Below are 24,186 nucleotides of genomic sequence, written 5' to 3'. Positions count from 1 at the left end.
CACCCTAACATTCCTAAGCACTTGGCAAAAAACGAAGAAGCTTCTAATTCTCTCTTTCAGCTTTCTAGGCACTACAGAAAAAATGATGAAACGGTTTTCTTTCATCATTTACCACCACACCTACACACCCTGCTCCGCTCTTCCTACTAGGATGGCTGCCAATTAGGTATTTTCAAGGGCCACAGAATGATTCCTGGGAGAGCCCACCGGCAAAAATTCAGTTAAAAAGGCCCAGTTGAAAGAAACTGCAACATCGCTTTACTTGTGTTTAGGTCCGTTTGGTGGAAGATGTCTTGTTCTGGACTGTGAAAAAGCTAACTGCTAACTCCTCCGAGAGGCCTTCCCTGATTAATCCCTCATTTTCCCACCCCACTGGCCTTCCCCTCTGCGTCGCTTATGCTTATGGGTTTATGTCGCTTATGCGCTTGGCTCTGTAACTTTTAACCACTTTGATATTCACCCCATCCCAGACCTACGGCACTTCCCCTGTCTGTAATTTATTTTCAAGTCCGTCTCCCCCACTAGATTGTAAGCATCTTGTGAGAGGGACCGAGTCTGTTCCGGACTCTCCCGAGTGCTTAGTTCAATGCTCTGCACACAGTAAGGGATCACTAAAAGCCACTGATTGATTGACTAATGGATTAACCAGACTGCTCTGTAATTTATTTTCAAGTCCGTCTCCCCCACTAGATTGTAAGCGTCTTGTGAGAGGGATCGGGTCTGTTCCGGACTCTCCCGAGTGCTTAGTTCAATGCTCTGCACACAGTAAAGGATCAATAAAAGCCACTGATTGATTGACTAATGGATTAACCAGACTGCTGGGTAGATGGGCCCTGGCCCTGAGGCTTCAGGACTGAAACCTTGAGAAAATCAACTGATTCTGCTAGTGGCTCGCCCAATTCACTGTTGGGTAGGGACTGTCTCTATGTGATGCCAATTTGTACTTCCCAAGCGCTTAGTACAGTGCTCTGCACATAGTAAACGCTCAATAAATACGATTGATTGATTGATTGATTGAGAGTTACACTTCCTCGTTCTCACCACGCACGTTCTCACGGGGCAAGGGTGAAGAACTTTGCAAAGTGCATACAAATCATGTTTTCGTGGGGGGTTCTGACATGGAGAACTCACATTTAAATGAATCTATAATAATAATAATAATAATAATGTTGGTATTTGTTAAGCGCTTACTATGTGCAAACTTTTGTCCTGGCAAATAAACTATCCCCACAGTACAGACAGTGGGAATGATTCTCATCGGGTCGCTGGATGGAATTTCTAGGGGAGAAAATGGTCCGTACTTTGAAGAATTTTAAAAGCTCAACTCTCAAAGTGGTACTTGAAAACAAGCAGCTGCCGATACTTCTAATTTAAACAAGAGGAGTGGTGTGCTTAATTCTGGGATAACTGTCAATTCTTTTATCATTTAGGTCAAAATCGGGTCTAAATGTTTTCTCTCAGCTGTTTTTTTTTTAACAATCCCCCAGCTAAGGAGTGCGACTGGGACTGTGTCTGTATCTGATATCAATTAATCAAAGTATGTTTTATTTTGTTTGTCTCCCCCTTCTAGACTGTGAGTCCGCTGTTGGGTAGGGACCATCTCTATATGTTGCTAACTTGTACTTCCCAAGTGCTTAGTACAGTGCTCTGCACACAGTAGGCACTTCAATAAATACGACTGACAATGAATGAATATTTATTGAGCACTTACTTTGTGCAGAGCACTGTACTAAATGCTTGGGAGAGTACAATACCACAGAGTTGGTAGACATGATCCCTCCCACAAGAAGTTTATAATCCATAAGGGGAGATAGATGTTACAAAAAATTAGGGATTAATCAATCAACCAATTGTATTTATTGAACACTTACTGTGTGCAGAGCACTGTACTAAGCGCTTGGGAAGTACAAGTTGGCAACATATAGAGACAGTCCCTACCCAACAGTGGGCTCACAGTCTAAAAGGAGGAGACAGAGAACAAAACCAAACATACTAACAAAATAAAATAAATAGAATAGATATGTACAAGTAAAATAAATAAATAGAGTAATAAATATGTACAAACATATATACATATATACAGATATATACAGGGATAAAGATAAAAGTAGAATATCTACCCCAGCGTAGACATGATCCCTCCCACAAGACATTTATAATCCATAAGGGGAGATAGATGTTAAAAAAATTAGGGATAAGGGTAAAAGTAGAGTATCTACCCCAGCGTAGACATGATCCCTCACACAAGACATTTATAATCCATAAGGGGAGATAGATGTTAAAAAAATTAGGGATAAGGATAAAAGTAGAGTATCTACCCCAGCGTAAATATGATCCCTCCCACACTACATTGATAATCCATAAGGGGAGACAGATGCTAAAAAAATTAGGGATAAGGGTAAAAGTAGAGTATCTACCCCAACGCTTAGTACCGTGCTTAATCCAATCATACTAAGTGCTGGGACAGAGACAAGAAAATCAGGTCACACAGAGTTCCAGTCCCCCATGGAGCTCACAGTTTAAGTAGGAGAGAAAAAGATACTTAATCTCTGTTTCACGGGTGAGGAAAGTGAGGTACAAAGAGGAGAAGTGACTTGCCCACGGTCACACAGCAGGTAAGTGACAGGGCCAGTAGAATGGAGCCCAGATTTCCTGAATCCCAAGCCTGTGCTCTCCCCACTAGGCCAGGCTGCTTCACTGTACCATTATAAAGATTTCTGTTTCTTAAGAAAGAAGGCAGTTCTAAAACCTTCACCTTCAGTTTTCTGAATCCAAAAGGGCAAGCTTCCTCTAATGGGTGTGGCTCAGTGGAAAGAGCCCGGGCTTTGGAGTCAGGGGTCATGGGTTCGAATTCCAGCTCTGTCAATTGTCAGCTGTGTGACTTTGGGTAAGTCACTTCACTTCTCTGGGCTTCAGTTACCTCATCTGGAAAATGGGGATTAAGACTGTGAGCCCCCACGGGACAACCTGATCATCTTGTAACCTCTCCAGCACTTAGAACAGTGCTTTGCACAGAGTAAGCGCTTAATAAATGCCATCATCATTATTATTATTATTCCCACAGAACTATACAGGAGAACTAGAGGGGGACTGAAACAGGCACTGACAAAGATCGAAAAGGTCAGTTCAGTTCTTTCTGACTTGTTGATCTCTTAGGTGTATTAGCACACACTCCTAAATTGGTCAACGAAACACACTGCCCGGCAAAGCTTTGGAAACTTTTTAGAAAGTTCGGTAAACAATTCGGAAAGTTTCTCAACAATCAGAATGAACAGAAGTTCAGTCACGCGGGCCTCTTCACGCTTTCAGAGGGACTTTTCCACGGGAGGAGGGCGGCAACTGCCACAGAAACACTTTAAGAAAAATTAACTAGGGGCGAAGTCCGCTGCAGGGTGGCTACCTCTGGGCCCACACCAGTATGTGTTATGTGTTGCCAACTTGTACTTCCCAAGCACTTAGTACAGTGCTCTGCACACAGTAAGCGCTCAATAAATACGATTGATGATGATGATGATGATCAGTAGCCTGTAAAAAACCAAACCCCTACACAACTGCAATGGATCTGGCTTGGAAGTGACATGAATGCTAGAAGCAGCGTGGACTAGTGTAAAGAGCTCAAGAAATCAATCCCTCGTATTTACTGAGCGCTTACTGTGTGCAACACAGTACATATCTATTCTACATTTGTACCTATCTATTCTATTTATTTTATTTTGTTAGTATGTTCGGTTTTGTTCTCTGTCTCCCCCTTTTAGACTGTGAGCCCACTGTTGGGTAGGGACTGTCTCTATATGTTGCCCATTTGTACTTCCCAAGCGCTTAGTACAGTGCTCTGCACATAGTAAGCACTCAATAAATACGATTGATGATGATGATGATGATGCAGCACACTGTACTGCCTGGGAGAGTACGATCTACCAACGTAACGGACACATTCATTTCCGGCTCCGCCGCGTGTCTGCTGTGTGACCTGGGGAAAGTCACTCAACTTCTCTGTCCCTCAGTTCCCTCATCTGTAAAATGGGGATTAAGACCGTGAGCCTTACAAGGGGCAGGGACTGTGTCCAACCCGACTAGCTTGTATCTATCTGAGCGCTTAGCACAGTGCTTGGCATATAGTAAGGGGTTAACAAGTACCAATTAAAAAAAAAGGGAACATCAAGCTGTTGAAGTTGGCACAAGTTGTAGACCCTGTGTGCACAAATCTATGTTGTCATATACATCCCCATCATCATCATCAATCGTATTTATTGAGCGCTTACTATGTGCAGAGCACTGTACTAAGCACTTGGGAAGTACAAATTGGCAACATATAGAGACAGTCCCTACCCAACAGTGGGTGTCCTTTAGTGCTCCCATACAGCTATCCTAATAATAATAAAAATAACAGTAATAATGATGGCATTTGTTAAGCACTTACTATGTGCCAAGCACTGTTCGAAGCACTGGGGGGATACAAGGTTGTCCCACGTGGGGCTCACAGTCTTAATCCCCATTTTCCAGATGAGGTAACTGAGGCACAGAGAGGTGAAGTGACTTGCCCAAAGTCACACAGCAGACAAGTGGCGGTGCAGTCACTCCCTGGGACTCCCTATGGTAAAATAAACCCCCTGTTACCCTTTGGATGGATTTTGCATTCATTCAGTCGCATTTCATCAGCGCTTATTACGTGACGAGCACTGTACTAAGTGCTTGGGAAAGTACAATTCAACAATAAACAGTGACATTCCCGGCCCACAACGGGCTCACAGTCTAGTTGGCGGGTGGGGGAGGAGGGGGGGACAGACGTCAACACAAATAGACATCGGCACAAATATATAATGACAGACGTATACATAATCAATCAATCGTATTTATTGAGCGCTTACTGTGTGCAGAGCACTGGACTAAGCGCTTGGGAAGTCCAAGTTGGCAACATATAGAGACAGTCCCTACCCAACAGTGGGCTCACAGTCTAAAAGGGGGAGGCAGAGAACAAAACCAAACATACTAACAAAATAAAATAAATAGAATAGATATGTACAAGTAAAATAAATAAATAGAGTAATAAATATGTACAAACATATATACATAAGTGGGACTGTAGTAGGGGGACAGCAAAGGGGGCAAGGCAGGGTGATGCAGGAGGGAGTGGGAGATGAGGAAAAGTGACTAGCATGTAAGCACACAGGCACACAAAACTCACATACGCAGAGGCACGGGTGAAAACATATACACATAACACACACATACATGTCCCCAGGTGCCCCCCAACAAGCGGCATTCCCACCTGCGTGTTTGGGGCAGGGGTAGAGAATCAATCAATCACATTTATTGAGCGCTTACTATGTGCAGAGCACTGTACTAAGCGCTTGGGAAGTACAAATTGGCAACATAGAGAGACAGTCCCTACTCAACATTGGGCTCACAGTCTAAAAGGGGGAGACAGAGAAAAAAAGAAAAAAAAAACAAAAAAACATATTAACAAAATAAAATAAATAGAATAGATATGTACAAGTAAAATAAATAAACAGAGTAATAAATATGTACAAACATATATACATATATACAGGTGCTGTGGGGAAGGGAAAGAGGTAAGATGGGGTAAGAGGTAAGAGAAGCAGCGTGGCTCAGTGGAAAGAGCCCGGGCTTGGGAGTCAGAGGTCACGGGTTCTAATCCCGGCTCCGCCACTTGTCTGCTGTGTGACTTTGGGCAGGTCACTTCACTTCTCTGGGCCTCAGTTCCCTCATCTGTAAAATGGGGATGAAGACTGCGAGCCCCACGTGGGACAACCTGATGACCTGCTTGGCACAATAGTAAGCACTTAACAAATACCATTATTATTATTAGAGCTTGGGGCAGCATGGGCTAGCGGGTAGAGCCTGGGCCTAGGGGTCAGAACGTCCTGGGTTCTAATCTCGGCTCCGCCACTTGTCTGCTGTGTGACCTTGGGCAAATCACTTCTCTAAGCCTCAGTTCCCCCATCTGTAAAATGGGGATGGAAACTGTGAGCCCCCCATGCGACAGGGCCTGTATCCAATCCAATTTGCATGTATCCACTCCAGCGCTCAGTACAGTGCCTGGCACACAGTAAACGCTTAACAAATAATAATAATAATATTAATAATGGCATTTATTAAGCGCTTACTATGTGCAAAGCACTGTTCTAAGGCATTATTATTACTAGTCTTGGAGCCCAGGCAGGGAGCGGGTCTGGGGTAAGGCCAGGGGCAGAGCCCAGGGCAGAAGCAATAATAATAATAATAATAATAATAATGGTATTTGTTATGCACTTACTATGTGCCAAGACTGTTCTAAGCGCTGGGATAGACACGAGGTGATCAGGTTGTCCCACATGGGGCTCACAGACTTCATCGCCATTTTTCAGCTGAGGTAATTTAGGCCCAGAGAAGCAAAGTGACTTGCCCAAAGTCGCATGGTTTGACAAGTGTGTGGCCCAGTGGAAAGAGCCCGGGCTTGGGAGTCAGAGGTCATGGGTTCGAATCCCGGCTCCGCCACAGGCCTGCTGTGTGACCTTGGGCAAGTCACTTCACTTCTCTGAGCCTCAGTTACCTCATCTGTAAAATGGGGATTAAAAATGTGAGCCCCACGTGGGACAACCTGATCACCTTGTATCCCCCCCAGCGCTTAGAACAGTGCTTTGCACATAGTAAGCGCTTAACAAATGCCATTAGTATTATTATTATAAGTGGCGGGGCCGGGATTAGAACTCACGACCTCTGACTCCCAAACCCGGGCTCTACGGCAGAGCTCAGGGCAGAAATGGGGGCAAGGATGGGGGCAGGGGCAAGGAATGGAGGAAGGGGCAGGGGCAAGGAGAAGCAGCGTGGCTCAGTGGAAAGAGCCCGGGCTTTGGAGTCAGAGGTCATGGGTTCAAATCCCGGCTCCGCCAACTGTCAGCTGGGTGACTTTGGGCAAGTCACTTCTCTGGGCCTCAGTTCCCTCATCTGTAAAACGGGGATTAAAACTGTGAGCCCCCCGAGGGACCACCTGATCACCTTGTAACCTCCCCAGCGCTTAGAACAGTGCTTTGCACATAGTAAGCGCTTTAAAAAAGAAAAAAAAAAAGAAAAAGGACTGGGCGAGGGGTGAAGATGCGAACGTACCGGGGCCGGGGTACGGCTCCGTGGGAAGAGCCCGGGCTTTGGAGTCGGGGGTCATGGGTTCGAATCCCGGCTCTGCCAACTGCCAGCTGGGTGACTTTGGGCAAGTCACTTCACTTCTCCGGGGCTCAGTTCGCTCATCTGTCAAATGGGGGTGAAGACTGGGAGCCCCAGTTGGGACAACCTGTTCGCCTCGTATCTACCCAGTGCTGGGCCCACAGCAAGCGCTTAAGAAATGCCATCATTCTTTCTTTCTTCCTTTACCTGGGCGGGGGCGGCCGGTGCCCAGGCTGGTCCCGCCACGGGAGGGGAGCGGGCGGAGCCTCCGCAGGCCCCCGGCCAGCCCGCGCAGCGCCATCGACCGGGCACCGGGCACCGGGCACCGGGGACCGGGGACCCGGACGCCCAAACTCCCGGCGCCCCGACGGACGGACGGGCGGACCAGGGACGCTCCGAGGGCGAGAGGCCAGGAGGACGGCCGAGCAGGAGGATGAACAGGAGGAGGATGAAGAGGAGGAGGATGAAGAGGAGGAGGAGGAAGAGGAGGAGGAGGAAACGATCGCCCCGCCCCTCGCAACGCCCCTCGCAACGCCCATCGTTCGGCCCCTAGCAACGCCCTCCTCTCCGCCCCTAGCAACGCCCCCCGCTCCGCCCCTAGCAACGCCCTAGCAACGCCCCTCGCTCCGCTCCTAATAATAATAATAATAGCGTTTATTAGAAACGATCGCCCCGCCCCTCGCAACGCCCCTCGCTCCGCCCATAGCAACGCCCCTCGCTCCGCTCCTTATAATAATAATAGCATTTATTAGAAACGATCGCCCCGCCCCTCGCAACGCCCCTCGCAACGCCCCCTCGCCCCGCCCCTAGCAACGCCCCCTCGCCCCGCCCCTAGCAACGCCCTAGCAACGCCCCTCGCTCCGCTCCTAATAATAATAATAATAATAATAGCATTTATTAGAAACGATCGCCCCGCCCCTCGCAACGCCCCTCGCAACGCCCATCGCTCCGCCCCTAGCAACGCCCCCTCGCCCCGCCCCTAGCAACGCCCCAGCAACGCCCCTCGCTGCGCTCCTAATGATAATACTAGCATTTATTAGAAACGATCGCCCCGCCCCTCGCAACGCCCATCGCTCCGCCCATAGCAACGCCCCCTCGCCCCGCCCCTAGCAACGCCCCTCGCTCCGCTCCTTATAATAATAATAGCATTTATTAGAAACGATCGCCCCGCCCCTCGGAACGCCCCTCGCAACGCCCATCGCTCCGCCCCTAGCAACGCCCCCTCGCCCCGCCCCTAGCAACGCCCTAGCAACGCCCATCGCTCCGCTCCTAAGAATAATAATAGCATTTATTAGAAACGATCGCCCCACCCCCTCGCAACGCCCCTCGCTCCTCCCATAGCAACGCCCCTCGCCCCGCTCCTAATGATAATAATAGCATTTATTAGAAACGATCGCCCCGCCCCTCGCAACGCCCATCGCTCCGCCCCTAGCAACGCCCCCTCGCCCCGCCCCTAGCAACGCCCTAGCAACGCCCCTCGCTCCGCTCCTTATAATAATAATAATAATAATAATAGCATTTATTAGAAACGATCGCCCCGCCCCTCGCAACGCCCATTGCAACGCCCATCGCTCCGCCCCTAGCAACGCCCCCTCGCCCCGCCCCTAGCAACGCCCCAGCAACGCCCCTCGCTGCGCTCCTAATGATAATACTAGCATTTATTAGAAACGATCGCCCCGCCCCTCGCAACGCCCATCGCTCCGCCCATCGCTCCGCCCCTAGCAACGCCCTCTCTCCGCCCCTAGCAACGCCCCCTCGCCCCGCCCCTAGCAACGCCCATCGCTCCGCTCCTAAGAATAATAATAGCATTTATTAGAAACGATCGCCCCACCCCCTCGCAACGCCCCTCGCTCCGCCCATAGCAACGCCCCTCGCCCCGCTCCTAATGATAATAATAGCATTTATTAGACACGATCGCCCCGCCCCTCGCAACGCCCATCGCTCCGCCCCTAGCAACGCCCCCTCGCCCCGCCCCTAGCAACGCCCTAGCAACGCCCCTCGCTCCGCTCCTTATAATAATAATAGCATTTATTAGAAACTATCGCCCCGCCCCTCGCAACGCCCATAGCAACGCCCCCTCGCCCCCGCCCCTAGCAACGCCCTAGCAACGCCCCTCGCTCCGCTCCTAATAATAATAATAATAGCATTTATTAGAAACGATCGCCCCACCCCTCGCAACGCCCATAGCAACGCCCCCTCGCCCCGCCCCTAGCAACGCCCTAGCAACGCCCCTCGCTCCGCTCCTAATAATAATAATAGCATTTATTAGAAACGATCGCCCCGCCCCTCGCAACGCCCCTCGCAACGCCCATCGCTCCGCCCCTAGCAACGCCCTCTCTCCGCCCCTAGCAACGCCCCTCGCTCCGCCCCTAGCAACGCCCTAGCAACTCCCCTCGCTCCGCTCCTAATAATAATAATAGCATTTATTAGAAACGATCGCCCCACCCCTCGCAACGCCCCTCGCAACGCCCATCGCTCCGCCCCCAGCAACGCCCCCTCGCTCCGCCCCTAGCAACGCCCCTCGCTCCTCTCCTAATAGTAATAATAGCATTTATTAGAAACGATCGCCCACCCCTCGCAACGCCCATCGCTCCGCCCCTAGCAACGCCCTAGCAACTCCCCTCGCTCCGCTCCTAATAATAATAATAGTATTTATTAGAAACGATCGCCCCACCCCTCGCAACGCCCCTCGCAACGCCCATCGCTCCGCCCCTAGCAACGCCCCCCGCTCCGCCCCTAGCAACGCCCTAGCAACGCCCCTCGCTCCGCTCCTTATAATAATAATAATAACAGCATTTATTAGAAACGATCGCCCCACCCCTCGCAACGCCCCTCGCAACGCCCATCGCTCCGCCCCTAGCAACGCCCTAGCAACACCCCTCGCTCCGCTCCTAGTAATAATAATAATAATAATAGCAGCATTTATTAGAAATGATCGCCCCACCCCTCGCAACGCCCCTCGCAACGCCCATCGCTCCGCCCCTAGCAACGCCCTAGCAACGCCCCTCGCTCCGCTCCTAATAATAAAAATAGCATTTATTAGAAACGATCGCCCCGCCCCTCGCAACGCCCCAGCAACGCCCATCGCTCCGCCCCTAGCAACGCTCCCTCGCTCCGCCCCTAGCAACGCCCCCCAATCCGCTCCTAATAATAATAATAATGGCATTTATTAAGCACTTACTATGTGCAAAGCACTGTTCTAAGCGCTGGGGAGGTTACAAGGTGATCAGGTTGTCCCACAGTGGGTTGACAGTCTTAATCCCCATTTTACAGTTGAGGTAACTGAGGCCCAGAGGAGTTAAGTGACTTGCCCAAAGTCACACAGCTGACAATTGGCAGCCCCGGGATTTGAACCCATGACCTCTGACTCCAAAGCCCGGGCTCTTTCCACTGAGCCACGCTGCTTCTCAAAAATAATAACAATGGCATTCATTGTGTATGTTTGTGGGTATTTATTACTCTCCTTTATACATATTTATTTTATTTTGTTAATATGTTTGGTTTTGTTCTCTGTCTCCCCCTTCTAGACTGGGAGCCCGCTGTTGGGTAGGGACCGTCTCTATATGTTGCCCACTTGCCTTCCCAAGCGCTTAGTACAGTGCTCTGCACACAGTAAGCGCTCAATAAATACGATTGAATGAATGACCGTCTCTGTATGTTGCCAACTTGGACTTCCCAAGCGCTTAGTACAGTGCTCTGCACATAGTAAGTGCTCAATAAATACGATTGAATGAATGAATTTATTAGAAACGATCGCTCCGCCCATAGCAAAGCCCCCTCGCTCCTAAGAATAATAATAATGGCATTTATGAAGCGCTTACTATGTGCAAAGCACTGTTCTAAGCGCTGGGGAGGTTACAAGGTGATCAGGTTGTCCCACGGGGGTCTCACAGTCTTTGTCCCCATTTTGCAGATGAGGGAACTGAGGCCCAGAGAAGTGAAGTGACTTGCTCAATGTCACACAGCTGAGAAGTGGCAGAGCCGGGATTTGAACCACCGTTCTAAGCGCTGGGGTAGATGCAAGGTGATCTGGTTGGCCCACGTGGGGCTCACAGCCTTCATCCCCATTTTACAGATGAGGTCACTGAGGCACAGAGAATAATAATAATCATAATGGCATTTATTAAGCACTTACTACGTGCAAAGCACTGTTCTAAGCGCTGGAGAGGTTACAAGATGATGAGGTTGTCCCACAGGGGGCTCACAGTCTTAATCCCCCTTTTACAGATGAGGTAACTGAGGCACAGAGAAGTGAAGTGACTTGTCCAAAGTCACACAGCTAATGTGGTGGAGCTGGGATTTGAACCCACGACCTCTGACTCCAAAGCCCGGGCTCTTTCCACTGAGCCACGCTGCTTCTCTAATAATAATAATATAATAATAATGGCATTTATTAAGCATTTACTATGTGCAAAGCACTGTTCTAAGTGCTGGGGAGGTTACAAGGTGATCAGGTTGTCCCACAGGGGGCTCACAGTCTTCATCCCCCTTTTACAGATGAGGTAACTGAGGCACAGAGAAGTGAAGTGACTTGCCCAAAGTCACACAGCTGATGTGGTGGAGCTGGGATTTGAACCCACGACCTTTGACTCCAAAGCCCGGGCTCTTTCCACTGAGCCACGCTGCTTCTTTAATAATAATAATAATAATAATAATGATGGCATTTATTAAGCGCTTACTATGTGCAAAGCATTCATTCATGCATTCAATCGTATTTATTGAGCGCTCTGCATTCATTCATTCAATCGTATTTATTGAGCACTTACTGTGTGCAGAGCACTGTACTAAGCAAATGGAAATACAAGTCGGCAAAAGAGACGGTCCCTACCCAACAACGGGCTCACTGTTCTAAGCGCTGGGGAGGTTACAAGGTGATCAGGTTTTCCCACTTGGGGCTCGCAGTCTTCATCCCCATTTTACAGATGAGGGAACTGAGGCCCAGAGAAGTGAAGTGACTTGCCCAAAATCACACAGCTGATACAAGGTAATAATAATGATGGTATTTGTTAAGTGCCTACTATATGCCAAGCACTGTTCTAAGCGCTGGGGAGGTTACAAGGTGATCAGGTTGTCCCACGTGGGGCCGCAGTTTTCATCCCCATTTTACAGATGAGGGAACTGAGGCCCAGAGAAGTGAAATGACTTGCCCAAAGTCACACAGCTGATACAAGGTAATAATAATGATGGTATTTGTTAAGTGCTTACTATATGCCAAGCACTGTTCTAAGCGCTGGGGAGGTTACAAGGTGATCAGGTTGTCCCACATGGGGCTCACAGTCTTCATCCCCATTTTCCAGATGAGGGAACTGAGGCCCAGAGAAGTGAAGTGACTTGCCCAAAGTCACACAGCTGATACAAGGTAATAATAATGATGGTATTTGTTAAGTGCCTACTATATGCCAAGCACTGTTCTAAGCGCTGGGGAGGTTACAAGGTGATCAGGTTGTCCCACGTGGGGCTCGCAGTTTTCATCCCCATTTTACAGATGAGGGAACTGAGGCCCAGAGAAGTGAAATGACTTGCCCAAAGTCACACAGCTGATACAAGGTAATAATAATGATGGCATTTGTTAAGTGCTTACTATATGCCAAGCACTGTTCTAAGCGCTGGTGAGGTTACAAGGTGATCAGGTTGTCCCACGTGGGGCTCACAGTTTTCATCCCCATTTTCCAGATGAGGGAACTGAAGCCCAGAGAAGTGAAGTGACTTGCCCAAGGTCACACAGCTGACAAGCAGCAAAGGCGGGATTTGAACCCATGACCTCTGACTCCAAAGCCCGGGCTCTTTCCACTGAACCACAATGCTTCTCCTAGCAACGCCCATAGTCACGCCCCTCGCTCCGCCCCTAGCAACGCCCATAAAAAATAATAATGGCATTGGTTAAGCGCTTACTAAATGTAATAATGGCATTTGTTAAGCGCTTACTATGTGCCAAGCACTGTTCTAAGCGCTGGGGGGGATACAAGGTGATCAGGTTGTCCCACGGGGGGCTCACAGTCTTAATCCCCATTTTACAGATGAGGGAACTGAGGCTCAGAGAAGTGAAGTGACTTGCCCAAGGTCACACAACAGACATGTGGCAGAGCCGGGATTCGAACCCATGACCTCTGACTCCCAAGCCCGGGCTCTTTCCACTGAGCCACGCTACTAAACCAAACATACTAAAGAAATAAAATAAATAGAATAGATATGTACAAATAAAATAAATGAATAAATAGAGTAATAAATATGTACAAATATATATATATATACACAAACATATATACATATATATACCAGTAACGTGGGGAGGGGAAGGAGGTAAGCCGGGGAGGGGGTGGGGGGGAAGGGTGGCTGCGGGACGCCTAATGCGCACGCGCGCTCTTCGACACCCCCCCCCCGCCAGGCCGACTGCGGGACGCCTAGCGCGCATGCGCGCTCCTCGATCTGCCCCCTCCGCCCACAAGCCGGCTACAGGACTCCTGTGCGCATGCGTGCTCCTCGACCTCGCCCCCCCCAACCTCGCCAGTCCGGCTGCGCGACGCCTAGCGCGCACGCGTGCTCCTCGATCTCGCCCCGCCCCCCCCACAGGCCGGCTGCGGGACGCCTGCGCGCACGCGCGCTCCTCGATCTCGCCCCCCCCCCACAGGCCGACTACGGGACGCCTATGCGCATGCGCGCTCCTCGACCCCCCCCGCCAGGCCGGCTGCAGGAAGCCTGCGCGCATGCGCGCTCCTCGACACCTCCCCCTCAATCAATCAATCAATCAATCAATCAATTGTATTTATTGAGCGCTTACTGTGTGCAGAGCACTGTACTAAGCACTTGGGAAGTACAAGTTGGCAACCTTCTAGATGGTGAGCCCACTGTTGGGTAGGGACTGTCTCTATGTGTTGCCAACTTGTACTTCCTAAGCGCTTAGTCCAGTGCTCTGCACACAGTAAACACTCAATAAATACGATTGATTGAGCGCTTACTGTGGCAGCGAACTATACTAAGCGCTTGGGAAGTACAAGTTGGCAACCTAGACTGTGAGCCCAATCAATCAATCGTACTTATTGCGCGCTTACTGTGTGCAGAGCACTGGACTAAGCGCTTGGGAAGTACAAATTGGTAGGGACTGTCTCTATGTGTTGCCAACTTGTACTTCCCAAGCGCTTAGTCCAGTGCTCTGCAATCAATCAATCGTATTTATTGAGCACTTACTGTGTGCAGAGCACTGGACTAAGCGCTTGGGAAGTCCAAGTTGGCAACATCTAGAGCCAGTCCCTACCCAACAGCAGGCTCACAGTCTAGAAGGGGGAAACAGAGAACAAAACCAAACATACTAACAAAATAAAATAAATAGAATAGATATGTACAAGTAAAATAAATAGAGTAATAAATATGCACAAACATATATACACATATACTATACTAAGCACTTGGGAAGTCCAAGTTGGCAACATATAGAGACGGTCCCTACCCAACAGTGGGCTCACAGTCTAGAAGGGGGAGACAGAGAACAAAACCCAACATACTAACAAAATAAAATAAATAGAATAGATATGTACAAGTAAAATGAACAAATAAATAGAGTAATAAATATGTACAAACATATATACATATATATTGTACTAAGCGCTTGGGAAGTCCAAGTTGGCAACATATAGAGACAGTCCCTACCCAACAGTGGGCTCACAGTCTAGAAGGGGGAGACAGAGAACAAAACCAAACATACTAACAAAATAAAATAAATAGAATAGATATATACAAGTAAAATAAATAAATAAATAGAGTAATAAATATGCACAAACATACACATATACATATATACACACACATACACACACACATATACATACACACATACACATATATACGTATATACAGGTACATATACATATACACACACATATATACACCTATATGTACATATGCATATATACAGGCGCTGTGGGGACTGTGCACACAGTAAGCGCTCAATAAATACGATTGATTGATTGATTGATCGATATAGAGACGGTCCCTACCCAACAGTGGGCTCACGGTCTAGGAGGGGGAGACAGAGAACAAGGCCAAACATACTAACAAAATCATTAATCGTATTTACTGAGCGCTTACTATGTGCAGAGCACTGTACTAAGCGCTTAATAAAATAAAATAAATAGAATAGATAAATAAATAAAATAAATAGAACAGATATATACAAGTAAAATAAATAAATAGAGCAATAAATATGTACAAGCACATACACATATACACACACACATACATACACATATACACACACATATATATGCATATACATATATATACACACATACAGGTGCTGTGGGGACAGTGCACACAGTAAGCGCTCAATAAATAGGACTGACTGATTGCCATAGCAACGGTCCCTACGCAACAGTGGGCTCACAGCCTCCCCCGCTACGTCAGGAGGGCCGCGCGACGCCTGCGCGCGCCGCGCCCTCCGACCAATCGCGTCTCCCCGCGCGCGGGGCGGCGGCCAATCAGAGCGCGCGGCGGGCGGGGCGGCGCGCGTGCGCAGTGGGAGGTCGGCCGGCCGGCGGGTCGGTCGCAGGGGCGGCTCGATGCACCGGCGGCAGGACTTCCGGTCGCCGCCGCCGCCGCCTCTTCCTCCTCCTCCTCTTCCTCCGGCGGGCGCATGCGCGGGGCCTTGGGGCCGCGGGGGCTTCCGCAGCCCCCCGCCCGGCCCGGGCAGCCCGCGGCCTCCCCCGTGGCCCTTCGGCGGCGGCGGCGGCGGCGGGTGGGGGTCTCCCGCGCATGCGCAGAGCCCGCGCATGCCCGTGGGCAGCCCCCGGTTCCCCCCCTCCCCCTCCTTCCCCCCCCGGAGGACCTGCCAGGTACGGCTCCCGACGCTCGGCCGCCGCGATGAAATAACCGCTTAGATTCATTCATCATCATCATCATCACAATAATAATAATAATGATGAGGGTACTGTCATCATCATCAATCGTATTTATTGAGCGCTTACTATGTGCAGAGCACTGGACTAAGCGCTTGGGAAGTCCAAGTTGGCAACACATAGAGACGGTCCCTCCCCAACAGCGGGCTCACGGTCTAAAAGGGGGGAGACGGAGAACAAAACCAAACATACTAATAAAATAAATAGAATAGATAGGTACAAGTAAAATAAGTAAATAAATAGAGTAATAAATATGTACATACATATATACAGGTGCTGTGGGGAAGGGAAGGAGGTAAGATGGGGATGGAGAGGGGGAGAGGAAGGAAGGGGCTCAGTCTATGTATGTAGGTTTGTACATATTGATTATTCTTAAGAATAATTCTTATTGTGTTATAATAATTATAGTATTATTATAATATAATAATTATATTATTATTGTAATCATTATTCTTAAGAATAGTAAATTCTGTTGGGTAGGGACTTTTAGACTGTGAGCCCACTGCTGGGTAGGGGGAGAGGAAGGAAGGGGCTCAGTCTATGTATATAGGTTTGTACATATTGATTATTCTTAAGAATAATTCCTATTGTGTTATAATAATTATAGTATTATTATAATAATTATATTATTATTGTAATCATTATTCTTAAGAATAGTAAATTCTGTTGGGTAGGGACTTTTAGACTGTGAGCCCACTGCTGGGTAGGGGGAGAGGAAGGAAGGGGCTCAGTCTATGTATGTAGGTTTGTACATATTGATTATTCTTAAGAATAATTCTTATTGTGTTATAATAATTATAGTATTATTATAATATTATAATAATCATATTATTATTGTAATCATTATTCTTAAGAATAGTAAATTCTGTTGGGTAGGGACTTTTAGACTGTGAGCCCACTGCTGGGTAGGGGGAGAGGAAGGAAGGGGCTCAGTCTATGTATATAGGTTTGTACATATTGATTATTCTTAAGAATAATTCTTATTGTGTTATAATAATTATAGTATTATTATAATATTATAATAATCATATTATTATTGTAATCATTATTCTTAAGAATAGTAAATTCTGTTGGGTAGGGACTTTTAGACTGTGAGCCCACTGCTGGGTAGGGGGAGAGGAAGGAAGGGGCTCAGTCTATGTATATAGGTTTGTACATATTGATTATTCTTAAGAATAATTCTTATTGTGTTATAATAATTATAGTATTATTATAATATTATAATAATCATATTATTATTGTAATCATTATTCTTAAGAATAGTAAATTCTGTTGGGTAGGGACTTTTAGACTGTGAGCCCACTGCTGGGTAGGGGGAGAGGAAGGAAGGGGCTCAGTCTACGTATATAGGTTTGTACATATTGATTATTCTTAAGAATAATTCTTATTGTGTTATAATAATTATAGTATCATTATAATATTATAATAATTATATTATTATTGTAATCATTATTCTTAAGAATAGTAAATTCTGTTGGGTAGGGACTTTTAGACTGTGAGCCCACTGCTGGGTAGGGGGAGAGGAAGGAAGGGGCTCAGTCTATGTATATAGGTTTGTACATATTGATTATTCTTAAGAATGATTCCTATTGTGTTATAATAATTATAGTATTATTATAATATTATAATAATCATATTATTATTGTAATCATTATTCTTAAGAATAGTAAATTCTGTTGGGTAGGGACTTTTAGACTGTGAGCCCACTGCTGGGTAGGGACCGCCTCTGTATGTTACCAGCTTGTCCTTCCCAAGCGCTTAGTGCAGTGCTCTGCACACAGTAAGCGCTCGATAAATACGATTGATGATGATGACTGTCTCGTTATGTTGCCAACTTGTACTTCCCAAGCGCTTAGTACAGTGCTGTGCACACAGTAAGCGCTCCATAAATTCGATTGATTGATTAAGAATAAGAAAGTCACTTAAGAATGATAATAACAGCAATGGTGTTGGTGTTTGTTCAGCGCTTACTAGGTGCCAAGCACTGTGTCTACTGCGTGACCTGGGAAAGTCGCTTAAGAATAATAATAATAGTAATGATGTTGGCATTTGTTAAGCGCTCACTGTGTGCCAAAAACTATGTCTACTGTGTGACCTGGGGAAAGTCACTTAAGAATAATAATAATAATAGTAATGATGTTGGTATTTGTTCAGCGCTTACTAGGTGCCAAGCACTGTGTCTACTACATGACCTGGGGAAAGTCACTTGAGAATAATAATAACAGTAATGGTGTTGGTATTTGTTTAGCGCGTACTAGGTGCCAAGCACTGTGTCTGCTGCGTGACCTGGGGAAAGTCACTTAAGAATAATAATAATAGTAATGAGGTTGGCATTTGTTAAGCGCTCACTGTGTGCCAAAAACTATGTCTACTGTGTGACCTGGGGAAAGTCACTTAATAATAATAATAGTAGTAATAATAATAACAATAGTAGTAGTAATGATGTTGGTATTTGTTCAGCGCTTACTAGGTGCCAAGCACTGTGGCTACTGCGTGACCTGGGGAAAGTCACTTAATGATAATGATAATAATAGTAATAATGTTCATATTTGTTAAGCACTTACTATGTGCCAAGCACTGTATCATCATCATCATCAATAGTATTTATTGAGCGCTTACTATGTGACCTGAGGAAAGTCACTTAAGAGTAATAAAAACAATGATGGTGGTATTTCTTAAACACTTACTATGTGCCAAAGCACTGTATCTACTGTGTGACCTGGGGAAAATGACATAATAATAGTAATAGCAATGATGTTGGTATTTCTTTAAGCGCTTACTATGTGCCAGAGCACTGTATCTACTGCGTGACCTGGGGAAAGTGACACAATAATAATAATTATCATTATTATTATTATTATGTTGGTATTTGTTAAGCACTTACTATGTGCGAAGCACTGTATCTAATGCGTGAGCTGGGTAAAGTCACTTAAGAATAATAATAATAATAACAATGTTGGTACTTGTTAAGTGCTTACTTTGTGCCAAGCACTGTATCTACTGCGTGACCTGGGGAAAGTCACTTAATGATAATAATAATAGTAACGTTGGTATTTGTTAAGCATGTGCCAAGCACTGTATCTACTGCATGACCCGGGGCAAGTGATTTAAAAATAATAATAATGATGATGTTGGTATTTGTTAAGCGCTTACTATTTGCCAAGCACTGTGTCTACTGCGTGACATTGGGAAAGTCACTTAATAATATTGTTGGTATTTGTTAAGCGCTTACGATGTGTCGAGCACTGTTCGAAGTGACAGGGATAGATACAAAGTGATCAGGTTGTCCCCCGTGGGGCTCACAGTCTTCATGCCCGTTTGACAGATGAGGGAACTGAGGCCCAGAGAAGTGAAGCGGCTTGCCCAAAGTCACACAGCTGACAGTTGGCGGAGCCGGAATTAGAACCCACGACCTCTGACTCCCAAGCCTGGGCTCTCTTTCCACTGAGCCACGCTGCTTCTCACTTCTCTGGGCCTCAGTGACCTCACCTGGAAAATGGGGATTAAGACCGTGAGCCCCTCGTGGGACGATCATCAGTGCTTGGCACATAGTAAGCACTTAATAAGCAGCGTGGTTTAGTACTGTGTCGTACTTTCCCAAGCGTTTAGTACAGTGCTCTGCACACAGTAAGCACTCAAATACGATTGATTTGAATGAACGAATGAGCTGCCCAAAAGGCCATATCCTTTTAAAATACTTGCAAAAGTAGTTTTAGTTTCCATCGAAAACCTCCGGTTGCATTGGCGGTGCCTGGCTAGCCAGGGAACGTTTAAGAAAAGAATACCAATACAGTGCAAGAGAGCAAACCATTCTGGCTTGCACAGTGCTCTGCACACAGTAAGCGCCCAATAAATACGATTGATTGATTGATAAATCGCTCAGAAGGCCTAATTAACGCCCAGGGAATAATACTTGTTCCGCTCTAAGGAAACAGGCTGTTGGCAATCTTAGACGAGTGTAATAACACGGCATCTCAGTTCACCCTTATCTTCCCATGTGAAGATAATAATAAGAAGAAGAAGAAGAAGAAGAAGAATGGCATTTGTTAAGCTCTTACTATGTGCAGAGCACTGTTCTAAGCGCTGGGGGGGATACAAGGTGATCAAGTTGTCCCACGTGGGGCTCACAGTCTTAATCCCCATTTTACAGATGAGGGAACTGAGGCACCCAGAATAATAATAATGATGGTATATGTTAAGCGTTTACTATGTGCCAAGCACTGCTCTAAGCGCTGGGGGGATACAAGGCAATCAGGTTGTCCCACGTGGGGCTCACAATCTTAATCCCCATTTTACAGGTGAGGGAACTGAGGCTCAGAGAAGTTAAGTGACTTGCCCAAGGTCACACAGCAGACATGTGGCGGAGCCGGGATTCGAACCCATGACCTCCGACTCCAAAGCCGGGGCTCTTTCCAATGAGCCACGCTGCTTCTCCCAAATGAGGGTAGGAGAAAGAGCAGAGAACAGCACAACGCCGATGGTGGCGGGTGGCGGGGAGAGACCGCCTCAAAGAATGGAGCCAGAAATTGAGTGAGGGGGTGGAGGCTCACGATTTTTGGTCAATCACACCAATCCGCTTAAATCTTCAGAAATTCGTGGGCACCCTAGAACCCGATCGATTGCCAACTGGCGCCGGGAAAGAGAATCCTCTGGTTTGGAATACCGCACGTGTCCGATAAAAACGTTTCCTTATCCGTTTTCTTTTTTCCCCCCCTTTTCTCCCTCTCCCCCAAGGGGTCCCCCAGAACTTCTACCCCCTTTGGCGCGATGCAGGGCCCCAGGAGATCGAAGAGATCGTCAGACGACGTGGAGAACTATTTCAAGCCTTCGATGTTTGAAGATCCCTGGGCAGGCCTGGAGCCCGTCTCGGTAACAGACGTGAATCACCAGTTCGGCAGCGAGCAGACCACCTTCACCGGTAAAAGGGGGAGGTATTTCAGTTAATATCGGCTCAGATGAAGCAAACCCTCCATCCGCTCAGACCCCCGAGGGACAAGAAATCATGAAGCCGATCACGGTGGGATGCCCGTGAGCCAGTAGCAATCATTGTATTCCGCTTTTTTAATTGCGTCCGGGACTTTTGACGGACCGGGAGAAGAAAAATGGTAGGGTGGTTTCTCTTTCTGGCTAAGTGGAAGCGCCTGCCGGATTTGTTGTTCTTGGATTACCAGCATTGGAGTTGTGCCTGAAAAAACAGATTTCCATATTTACCTCCCACCTGGACGTGGTAGATCAAATTTATCGGTCTGACTTTTATCATCAACTCCTTCACCAGAGGGGGTTTTTTAAAAGCTTCGACACTGTACAAAAAACCAGTTCGTGAGACCGTGTAGTGTTTTTTTGGTTTTTTTGGATGTGTCCCAGTAGAATAGGAAGGGAACTATAAAAGTGGGTGCGTTTTGTAAACAGACTCCCCTGTGAGCCACGGCTCGCCTGAATCTTGTATACCGTGATTTCCTTTGGTGAAAATTCACGGGGCAGCGGAAACCCGACTCTTAGCAAGTCTCAGGAATGTGTTTTGATTTTGGAAACCTCGCCTGTCGAGCGAGCTCTGAGCGAGAAACCCCCCCCCGCCCCCTTCCCATGCGTTCGCTTTGAGACCGTTTGAAATGAATTTGTATCTCGGGACCCCCGAAACTTATGGATTTGGACAACGGACCCGTCCTCCCTGATTGGTTTTTATCGGACAGCGTGGAAACACAGAGGCCCCCGCCAGCTAAATGAAGGCAAAAATCACGTGTCTGCCTCAGAGGCATAGACCCGGTGCGGTAGAGGGGTCGACCCCACGCTCGCCAGTTCGAGCGTCGCCTAGAGAGAATCCGCCCCATGTGCCTCAGTGGGCACCCAGAGGAAACGGCGGTGGCATCGGCCCCGACCGAAAACGAGACCCGACTATCGTGTTGCCACCCGGTCTGGAAGAAACCGTCGGAGAAACGATGGAGGGAGACTTTTTAAACGACCCACCAGTCCAGGTAGCCCATTCCACAGCTCGGGGTGACACCGCTGACGGTGACAGGGTCAGCCGCTCACCGCCCCGACGCCCTAAATCCACTTTGGTCGGTTGAAAAATCCTACCAGATGAAGTAGCGACGTTGTGAAGAACAACTTAACCCCTCCAACTTGGGGGGATGTTGGGTTTGTCTTTTTAGGGGCGAGGCCCATTGATCAGTGGTTTGTAGAAGTGAATTCCCAGGGCCCGGAAGCATTGAGGACTGTACCTCTTTATCCTTATTTTCAATAAATTTTTAAAAGATGTGCCAACTTAAATCACTTAGGTCCGGACCCGCTAAAGACGCTTCAAGTTCGTGCTGTATTTGTCTCCGGGTTTTAGGACCGCGCCGTAAAATCTGGTGCTTCGGACTGGAAAAGAGCAAATGGGATTAAAAAATAATAATAATTGAAACGATTGCCTGTATTCCATCTTGCTGCCGCGTAAACGTGGTTAGTCCTAAGTATCGATGGTGAGCATTCTCCAGTCAATCCGTCCCAGATCCGCGTTCATCTCCCCGTCTTGGCACCCTGCTTGTTTTCACCTCAGCTCTTGTCTTCTTCCACGTCCGTGCCCCCTCAGAGATGCCCACCCAAAGGTGTTGGGCAGGTTCTCTTGCTCACCCAGAGTGACGGGCACAAAGAAGCACAAGTTTATCCATCTTGCCGGCCCTCTTCGGCATTTTTACCTCCCACCCTGTTGCCCGGCCTTGCCGCTTTACGTGGCTTTTGACTCAGTCATTTTTGTGGGGCGTTTCCTGCATGCGGAGCACTGTACTAAGCGCTTGAGAGAGTCTAATAGAGCTGACACATGTCCCCTGCCCACACCGAGCTTAAAATCTAGAGGGGGAGGCAGACATTAGTATAAATAAATTACGGATCCACACCTAAGTCTCAGTTGGTGGCTCATTGGAAAGAGCACGGGCTTTGGAGTCAGAGGTTATGGGTTCAAATCCCGGCTCCAATTAGCTGTGTGACTTTGGGCAAGTCACTTCACTTCTCTGGGCCTCAGTTACCTTCATCTGTAAAATGGGGATTAAGACTGTGAACCCCAAGTGGGACAACCTGATCACCTTGTATCCTCCCCAGTGCTTAGAACAGTGCTTTGCACATAGTAAGCGCTTAACAAATGCCATCATTATTATTATTATTAAGTGTCCTGGGGCTGAGGGAGGGATTTCTCACCATGTTTTTTCCCCAAGTCTGCTTCAAAACACCTGCTGTTTTGTCTGCACTTCCAGAGAGGATAAAAAGGCAACCCAGTGCAGCCTTTCCCTACCAAAGCCTGGGGCGGAAGCAGATGAGTCCCGAAGGAATTAATCGTACTTACTGAGCGCTGTCAGCCGAGCGCTGTACTAAGCGCTTAGGAGAATGCACTATAACAATAAAACAGACATTCCCTGCCCACAGTGAGTTTACCATGCGGTCACTACGGGGCAAATCCAGGAGGGCGACTGAGCCCCCCGTGGGACAACCTGATCACCTTGTAACCTTCCCAGTACTTAGAACAGTGCTTTGCACATAGTAAGCGCTTAATAAATGTTATTTTATTTTGTTAGTATGTTTGGTTTTGTTCTCCGTCTCCCCCTTTTAGACTGTGAGCCCACTATTGGGTAGGGACTGTCTCTATATGTTGCCAACTTGTACTTCCCAATCGCTTAGTACAGTGCTCTGCACACAGTAAGCGCTCAATAAATACGATTGATTGATCATTATTATTATTAAACCACGCTAATGCCTCCCCACGTGTCCAGTGGGCCTGAGGCCCCTTCCCCAGTGGCCCAAAGCTGCAACAGTGCCGCTTGGTACAGTGCTCTGCACACAGTAAGCGCTCAATAAATACGATTGATTGATTGATTGATTGGTGAGGGCTGGGCAGGGAAATGACCAATCCCCAAGCCAGGCTGTGTTGGAAAAAATCTGCCTTTATTGTCTGCGGTGGTGGGACTCCCGAGGGCAGGTGCTACAGATGCAGGGCGGATGGGGCCGGGCCAGGGGAAGGATGAGGCGGGAGCAGAGACAGAGAGATGGGTGGAGGTGGGGGGGGCCCTCGCTCGCTCACCCACCGCCCCGCCGTCTCCCACTCCTCCCCGCAGTCCCAGACCCACACTCCCAGGCCGGCACCGAGCCTCCTGGGTGGAGAGCCAGA

At 47.7% G+C, this 24,186-nt stretch overlaps 1 protein-coding gene across 5 annotated transcripts in view; it reads right to left on the bottom strand.

The window, feature by feature from the left end:
• Positions 1-7,514, bottom strand: part of SUGCT (succinyl-CoA:glutarate-CoA transferase) — a 389,451-nt gene extending 381,937 nt beyond the window's left edge. For all 5 annotated transcript variants that reach the window (XM_038760523.1, XM_038760522.1, XM_038760521.1 and 2 more), the window contains exon 1: positions 7,369-7,514. In XM_038760523.1, the coding sequence (XP_038616451.1) occupies positions 7,369-7,462 (94 nt within the window). In that variant the 5' untranslated portion in view covers positions 7,463-7,514. The remainder of the gene's footprint in view (positions 1-7,368) is intronic.
• Positions 7,515-24,186: the final 16,672 nt, after the last annotated feature.

This window comes from Tachyglossus aculeatus, chromosome 18, assembly GCF_015852505.1.
Source record: "Tachyglossus aculeatus isolate mTacAcu1 chromosome 18, mTacAcu1.pri, whole genome shotgun sequence".
In the NCBI taxonomy this organism is placed as follows: Eukaryota; Metazoa; Chordata; class Mammalia; order Monotremata; family Tachyglossidae; genus Tachyglossus; species Tachyglossus aculeatus.
This window is presented reverse-complemented; position numbering and strand designations above follow the sequence as displayed.